The sequence below is a fragment of the Oryx dammah genome, unplaced genomic scaffold, assembly GCF_014754425.2.
Source record: "Oryx dammah isolate SB20612 unplaced genomic scaffold, SCBI_Odam_1.1 HiC_scaffold_16, whole genome shotgun sequence".
NCBI lineage: Eukaryota > Metazoa > Chordata > Mammalia > Artiodactyla > Bovidae > Oryx > Oryx dammah.
The window spans coordinates 44915751-44924862 of NW_024070200.1; the positions used below are offsets into that span (position 1 = coordinate 44915751).

General features: G+C 40.4%; 1 protein-coding gene across 1 annotated transcript in view; it reads left to right on the plus strand.

Moving 5' to 3' along the window:
- The first annotated feature begins 8141 nt into the window (after positions 1–8141).
- The window catches only part of LOC120875344 (ADAMTS-like protein 3), a 70107-nt gene continuing 69136 nt past the window's right edge, over positions 8142–9112 (plus strand). Inside the window, exon 1 of the mRNA XM_040257111.1 lies at positions 8142–8604. Coding sequence (XP_040113045.1) covers positions 8207–8604 — 398 coding nt within the window. The 5' untranslated portion in view covers positions 8142–8206. The remainder of the gene's footprint in view (positions 8605–9112) is intronic.

The following is a 9112-nucleotide window of genomic DNA, read 5'->3' on the forward strand; positions in this document are numbered from 1 at the left end:
TAGAGGTGCATCTCTTAATGGAAACTGGCAAGGGAAAGGTCTGGGTGGATGGATTTATCTGCTGGCTGGGCCGGTGGGTTTATCTGCTGGATCATAGGAAGTTCCTATCTGTTTGCTTCTGGTTGAGTGTGTATGAATATTTGTGTGTGAATGATTTGATTCGTGAATGCCTAAGGTTTGAAGTCATAATGTAGTATTTTTTTTTTTATTATACTCTTGACTACAGTGTGCTACTATTGGGTTGGCCAAAGGCTCATTCAGATTTTTCTGTAAAATGTTATAGAAAAAACTCAAATGAACTTTTTGGCTAACCCCATATTTAACTTAGGATTTTGCATTTAGATATGAATGATACTGATGCAAGTGGGTAGCCTCCACTGAGCATGGTGGAGTACCACTGAGAATGCCTTCCTGCAAATGGGAAAGGAGTCTGAAAGCTGAATTGGCCCTCCATGGGCTCATTTGGACATACTCCCCGTGGAGATGTGTTTCCGACATGGTACATTAGCAGTCACCATTTTGTTCTCTTCAAATCCCTTCAAATCTTAACAGGCCTTGAGCTGGAGTTTCTTTCAGCTACTCTTGATATAATTGATCACTTCCTCTCAGGCTCCACTGATGTTTATGATGCCCTTCATGAGGCCAAATGGCTTTTAACAATCCTTAATTTTTACCAGCTGTCTCCTCAACTGGCCCCTAAAAAGAACTCACCCATTTGGAATACTATAAAACTTGCATTTTAACACCAAAATGGCATTCCTCTAGGTCCATACGATATTATGCTTCTCCTTTTTTTCATTACCTGGGAGTATATAGTAGTATTTATTCTATCATACTGGTTAATCAGCAGAGAGGAAAACATAACTAACTATCCTTTTCAGTATGGCCCTAGGCTTGCATCTGTCATATAAACTATCTGTCACGTAACACTATATTAAGTAGATCTGCTCTTTTCTATAGATTTTTGTCATCAGTTTTATACTAGTTTTTTTTTAAGTAATTGGAGTTTTCCATACATTTCTTTTTTAAATTTATTATTATTATTTTTTTTACTTTACAATATTGTATTGGTTTTGCCACACATCAACATGAATCTGCCACGGGTGTACACGTGTTCCCAATCCCGAACCCCACTCCCACCCCCCACCCCCTACACCATCCCTCCAGGTCATCCCAGAGCACCAGCCCCAAGCATCCTGCACCCTGCATCGAACCTAGACTGGCAATTCATTTCTTACATGATATTATACATGTTTCAATGCCATTCTCCCAAATCATCCCACCCTCTCCCTCTCCCACAGAGTCCAAAAGACTGTTCTATACATCTGTGTCTCTTTTGCTGTCTCGCATAGAGGATTATCGTTACCATCTTTCTAAATTCCATATATATGCATTAGTATACTGTATTGGTGTTTTTCTTTCTGGCTTACTTCACTCTGTATAATCGGCTCCAGTTTCATCCACCTCATTAGAACTGATTCAAATGTATTCTTTTTAATGGCTGAGTAATACTCCATTGTGTATATGTACCACAGCTTTCTTATCCATTCATCTGCTGATGGGCATCTAGGTTGCATACATTTCAATAATCTTAAATAGTTCCTATCATAGATGACATCTCTTTAAAAAGTCTGAAAGAATTTGCTTCTACAACTGTATAAATTCATTTCTTATTTTTCCCTTTAGGGACAGGATTGGGAGGGGAATTGTTGCAGAATCTGTAAGATCATTTTCAAGTCCCCTCCAAACTTACTGTCATATACAAACTCTTAATTTTAAAGTGATTTAGGTCATACCTGAATGGGTCTAGTGGTTTTCCCTACTTTCTTCAATTTAAATCTGAATTTGGCAATAAGGAGTTCATGATCTGAGCCACAGTCAGCTCCCCATCTTGTTTTTGTTGTCTATGTAGAGCTCCATCTTTGGCTGCAAAGAATATAATCAGTCTGATTTTGGTGTTGGCCTTCTGGTGATATCTATGTGTAGAGTCTTCTCTTGTGTTGTTGGAAGACAGTGTTTGCTATGACCAGTGCAGTCTCTTTGCAAAACTCTTATTAGCTTTTGCCCTGCTTCATTCTGTACTCCAAGGCCAAATTTGCCTGTTACTCCAGGTGTTTCTTGACTTCCTACTTTTGTATTCCAGTCCCCTATAATGAAAAGGACATCGTTTTGGGGAGTTAGTTCTAAAAGGTCTTAGAGGTCTTCATAGAACTGATCAACTTCAGCTTCTTCAGCATTACTGGTCAGGGCATAGACTTGGATTACCATGATATTGAATGATTTGCCTTGGAAACGAACAGAGATCATTCCGTCATTTTTGAGATTGCATCCAAGTACTGCATTTCGGACTCTTCTGTTGACTCTGATGGCTACTCCATTCCTTCTAAGGGATTCTTGTCCACAGTAGTAGATATAATGGTCATCTGAGTTAAATTCACCCATTCCAGTCCATTTTAATTTGCTAATTCCTAAAATGTCGATGTACACTCTTGCCATCTCTTGTTTGCCTTGATTCATGGACCTAACATTCCAGGTTCCTCTGCAATATTGCTCTTTACAGCATCAGACATTGCTTCCATCACCAGTCACACCCGCAACTGGGTGTTGTTTTTGCTTTGACTCTGTCTCTTCATTCTTTCTGGAGTTATTTCTGCACTGATCTCTAATAGCATATTGGGCACCTACCGGCCTGGGGAGTTTATCTTTCAGTGTCCTATCTTTTTGCCTTTTCATACTGTTCATGGGGTTCTCAAGGTTAATATACTGAAGTGGTTTGCCATTCCCTTCTCCAATGGACCACATTTTGTCAGAACTCTCCACCAAGACCTGTCTGTCTTGGTGGCCCTACATGGCATGGCTCAGTTTCACTGAGTTAGACAATATTATGTTCCATGTGATTAGATTGGTTTTCTCTGATTGTGGTTTCAGTCTGTCTGTCCTCTGATTCCCTCTCTCAGCACTTACCATCTTACTGGGGTTTCTCTTACTTTGGATGTGGGGTATCTCTTCACGGCTGCTCCAGCAAAGTGTAGCTACTGCTCCTTACCTTGCACGTTGGGTATCTCCTCAGGGCCACCGCTACTGACCTTGGATGTAGAGTATCTCCTCTCAGCCGCTTGCCTCTCCAGCTCTGTGAGCCACATACAGTGGAAGTAAGAAATAGATTTAAGGGACTAGATCTGATAGAGTGCCTGATGAACTATGGGCAGAGGTTCGTGACATTGTACAGGAGACAGAGATCTAGACCATACCCAAGAAAAAGAAATGCAAAATAGCAAAGAGGCTGTCTGAGGAGGCCTTATGAATAGTTGTGAAAAGAGAAATGAAAAGCAAAGGAGAAAAAGAAAGAGATACCCATTTGAATGTAGAATTTCAAAGAAGGGCAAGGAGAGATAAGAAAGCCTTCCTCAGTGCAAAGAAATAGAGGAAAACAATAGAATGGGAAAGACTAGAGATCTCTTTAAGAAAATTACAGATACCAAGGGAACATTTCATGCAAAGATGGGCTCAATAAGGCACAGAAATGGTATGGGCCTAACAGAAGCAGAAGATATTAAGAAGAGGTGGCAAGAATACACAGAACTGTACAAAAAAGATCTTCACGACCCAGATAATCACGATGGTCTGATCATTCACCTAGAGCCAGACATCCTGGAATGTGAAGTCAAGTGGGCCTTAGGAAGCATCACTACAAATAAAACTAGTAAAAGTGATGGAATTCCAGTTGAGCTATTTCAAATCCTAAAAGATGATGCTGTGAAAGTGCTACACTCAATATGTCAGCAAATTTGGAAAACTCAGCAGTGGCCACAGGACTGGAAAAGGTCAGTTTTCATTCTAATCCCAAAGAAAGGCAATGCCAAAGAATGCTCAACCTACTGCACAGTTGCACTCATCTCACATGCTAGTAAAGTAATGCTCAAAATTCTCCAAGCCAGGCTTCAGCAATACATGAACCGTGAACTTTCAGATGTTCAAGCTGGTTTTAGAAAAGGCAGAGGAACCAGAGATCAAATTGCCAATATCAACTGGATCATGGAAAAAGCAAGAGAGTTCCAGAAAAACATCAATTTCTGCTTTATTGACTATGCCAAATCCTTTGACTGTGTGGATCACAATAAACTGTGGAAAATTCTGAAAGAGATTGGAATACCAGACTACCTGATCTGCCGCTTGAGAAACCTGTATGCAGGTCAGGAAGCAACAGTTAGAACTGGACATACAACAGACTGGTTCCAAATAGGGAAAGAAGTACATCAAGGCTGTATACTGTCACCCGGCCTATTTAACTTATATGCAGAGTATGTCATGAGAAATGCTAGGCGGGGTGAGGTACAGCTGGAATCAACATTGCTGGGAGAAATATCAATAATCTCAGATATGCAGATGACACCACCCTTATGGCAGAAAGTGAAGAAGACCTAAAGAGCCTCTTGATGAAAGTGAAAGAGGAGAGTGAAAAAGTTGGCTTAAAGCTCAACATTCAGAAAACTAAGATCATGTCATCTGGTCCCATCACTTCATAGGAAATAGGTGGGGAAACAGTGGAAACAGTTGTTCACTTTATTTTGGGGGGCTCCAAAATCACTGCAGATAGTGATTGCAGCCATGAAATTAAAAGACGCTTACTCCTTAGAAGGAAAGTTATGACCTACCTAGACAGTGCATTAAAAAGCAGAGACATTACTTTGCCAACAATGTTTCATCTCATCAAGGCTATGGTTTTTCCAGTAGTCATGTATGGATGTGAGGGTTGGACTATAAAGAAAGCCGAGTGCCAAAGAATTGATGCTTTTGAAATGTGGTGTTGGAGAAGGCTCTTGAGAGTCCCTTGGACTGCAAGGAGATCCAACCAGTCCATCCTAAAGGAGATCAGGCCTGAATATTCTCTGGAAGGACTGATGTTAAAGCTGAGACTCCAATACTTTGGCCATCTGATGTGAAGATCTGATTTATTTGAAAAGACCCCGATTCTGGGAAAGGTTGAAGGCAGAAGGAGAAGGGGACGACAGAAGATGAGGTGGTTGGATGGCATCACCGACTCAATGAATATGAGTTTGAGCAGACTCTGGGAATTGGTGATGGACCAGGAGGCCTGGAATGCTGTGGTCCATGGGGTCGCGAAGAATTGGACATGACTGAGTCACTGAACTAAACTGAACTGACTTTTAAAGTGAGTTTCATAATTTAGATTTTCTTGGGAAAAAGTCATCCATTTCATGATAATATTAATAGCATCATCAAGCATTGTTTATCTAATATGCAGTTGCTTTAAGCCCTCCTCTGCTCCTTTTTCTTGTCAAATAATGTGTAACAATTACTGTTTTTAAGCTAGGAGTTTTGTGTGTGTGGTCTCAGTCACTCAGTCATGTCTGATTCTTTGTAGCCCCATGGACTGCAGCCCCCCAGTCTTCTCTGTCCATGGGGTTCTCCAGGGAGGAATACTGGAGCGGGTTGCCCGTCCTTCTCCAGGTGCACTTTCCCACCCAGGGGTGAACCCACCTCTCTTGCACCTCATGCATTGGCAGATGGATTCTTTACCACTTAGTGCCACTCATTGGGAATGATTATTTTTAAATTCTGATGTTTAGATTTGGGGGTTTAATTATTTATTTTTCATTTATTGATGGACTCTATTATGGTCAAGGAATATTGCCTACATAATTTCTAGGTTATGGAATTTAATACAGTTTTCTTTATAGACTAATGTAGGATCAATTTTTGTTAATGTTCCTCTGCTTAAAAAAGCATATTGCATCTATTTCTGAGGGCCAAGGCCATTTGGTTATTATATCAACATAATTTTCTTATTCAAATCATTTTCCAACTTTTAAAAGTAATTTATTATATTAAATACTGGGTAACACCTTAAAGGTTCTGACTGTAGATTTTTTTGTTGTTGTTGCTCTGAGTATTTCTTACTCTGTGTGTGTGTGTGTGTGTGTGTGTGATATGTTACTTGGCATGTTGAATTAGTCAAGATTTATTTGCAAGAAACCCAACTTGAACTAACCTTAAACCAACAAAAGAGAATGTATTAGCTCATTTATTGGCTCTGCTTCCCCTCTTAGCGTCTGTGTTTTTACCCTTTAATTATGAACTCATTTCTTGATGTAGGCTTTAGATATTTTTTGCCAAAAAATAAAATAACCCTCGTATTATGACATTGCAGAAGTCAACTGTGAAGTGAAGAATGTTGCCTCATGCTACCGAAGGATTTATTAGAGAAATTGAATTGAAATTTCAACATTTGATTTATCTTATATCTTCTAAATGCATATTTGTGATTACTGTCCAAATTTTGTTAAAAATGAGATGAAGTAAACTTATCTTTATAACTTTTTTCTTTTGAGGATAAAGGTTTGCTCAAACCTCTTGAAGTGGAAAGTGGTGAAGTCATGTCATAGGTTCAGTGTGAGGGATGGGAGATAGTCTCATGGCCATCTTTGGAAAATACATTCCACCTCAATAAGTATCCTAAATCTCTCATTAAACTTTTATATTCTTTTGAGTAAATTTGCTTTAATTTGTCACAACTATTGTGAAATTCCATAAAAATGGTTAAAATGAGGTAACTTTGGTGCTTTCAGATCCACCCACTCATGTTCCAAAAGTCTCCAAGTGTATTTTGTAAATAATTCTGGTTATAAATTAGAATATATGTGAAATTTATATACTGCATTAAAAACTGCATTTTTCTCAGATTAAAAAGAAATGAAACTTGCTAGAAAATGAACATCTGTGTCCCTGTAAAATCATTGAGTTCAACATTTGTAGGGAGGAACCTGAGTTATAATGTTGTAGCAGTGTCTCTTCATGTTTCAGGTTAGTGTTTATTTAAAAAAAAATTCATTGGAAGATGTATGGAGATTTAAGACCACATCCTACTATGCCCAGGAGCATAAGATTACAACTGAAGAAAGCAAAGAAAATTTAAGGAAAAGAGCTCAACATCTCGAATATACATTTTATATATACTTTTGGTCCATACTGTACTCTGCGAAATATTGTAAAATGGTTGAATTGAAACATGGCATTTGGAAAAAGAACCACAATGTGGAACACGCATTCTTGCATGAAACTGAATACATTTGCATATTTCAAATAGCATAGTTGGTTGCTATTACAATTTTTATTTGATATTTTCCATCAAAATTTGATTTATATTTTGCTCAGTTCTGATTTCCCAATAATCTTTTTTTTTTTAATTTGTCTCAGCAAACAAAATAATGGTTGAGACTGGGCCTTGGAGTCAGACAGAACTGTCTAGCCTCAAAGGAAAAATGTGCCTGTGAAAGTTTGTATTTGAACAGAGAATCTGGTTGGCTGTATTGCATTTTGGAACCCTTTGGGTACAAAAGGGCTTCCCAGGTGGCATTAGTGGTAAAGAATCTGCCTGCTAATACAGGAGATGTAGGAGATAAGGGTTCAATCCTTGGGTCAGTAAGATCCCTTGGAGGAGGAAATGGCAATCCACTTCAGTATTCTTGCCTGGGAAATCCTGTGGACAAAGGAGCATGGCAGGTTACAGTCCATGGGATCACAGAGTCAGACACGACTGAGCACAAACTGAAATTCTGTCCCCATTTAACACTTACTTGCCCCCATCTTGCCCCTGGCATCTACCAAAGTACCCTCTGACTCTATGAATTTGACCATGCTATAAGTTAACCTTTAAAGTGCATCCCAATATACATTTGTTGTTCAGTCGCTCTATCATGTCTGACTCTCTGCAACCCCATGGACTGCAGCACACCAGGCTTCCCTGTCCTTCACCATCTCCTGGAGCTTGCTCAAACTCATGTCCATTGAGTTAGTGATGCCATCCAACCATCTTGTCCTCTGTTGTCTCCTCCTCCTGCCTTCAATCTTTCCCAGCATCAGGGTCTTTTCTAATGAGTTGGCTCTTCACATCAGGTGGCCAAAGTATTGGAGCTTCAGCTTCCACATCAGTCCTTCCAATGAATGTTCAGGGTTGATTTCCTCTAGGACTGACTGGTTTGATCTCCTTTCAGTCCAATATACATTAGGCGCGGACAAATACTGTTTGATTCCACTCATGTGAGAAAGTGTTATTCTTTAGGAGCTGATATGAAATTTCTCTTAGGGAAATTATTGTATATGTTTGGAAGGAGCATGCGGATGATTCATTTGCAGGAACTCCTGGCCTTGAGGGTGTTTGAAATGTAGATCAGTGTGACGGTGGATGGGGTCTCAGGGGTGGTCCTTGACGTCTCAAAGTGACCATTTGGGAGTTTACAAAGCAACTGAGGAAATAATAGAGCCTGGGAGACTTTGGGAAAGGCACAGTCATTTGCTCCATGTGGACCCTGAAATGCATCCTGCAGGCAAGCAATACAGTCAAAAGGGCAGTGCCTTAAGAATGAGGGGTTCAAAGACCCTGTTTTCTTTATTCCCCACAATGACTCATTCTAAGTCATTTGCGTATTTTTTTTTCTCTTTCCAACCTCCAGGCCATCAAGAAGCCATTGCAGTGTGCTTACACCTGCAGACCCAGCAGACGGTCAATGACACCTTGTGTGATATGGTCCACCGCCCTCCGGCAATGAGCCAGGCTTGTAACACAGAGCCCTGCCCGCCCAGGTACGTGCGGTCTTCTGCTCCCTGCAGATAATCATGCGTGTGTATTGAGGCTGAGGGGGGAGTCACCCAAGGAGATCAGAGTTCTCCCTTCTCTGTTCAAGCTATGTGCCAGCCAGATTCTCACTAAGATACAGAATACTGCCAGCTTAAGCAGGAATCCCCTTTATCCGGCCTTTTGTGTCATACATGAGTGAATGTGAACTGGCTGCTGCTGGCAACACCATGAGCTCAGCAGTTTTGTTGTCTCATGTCTGTCCCTTCAGGGGTACTTCTTTGCCTGAAGCCACATCAGGGAACACAGGCTCTGAGGTCAAGTTAGCACAGGTACACAGAAGGTGCTCAGTCCATATTTGTGGACTAACTGAGTGATCTCCTACTTGTTACCTAGAAATTATACCCGTGTGTTCTCACCCTTCCCACCGACCTGCCAGAGAGCTCAGATTGTGGGGTGTACTGTTAAGAGTCCCCAAAGAGTGGGCAATGTTGGCTTATTTTTGGTCTCCTTGGC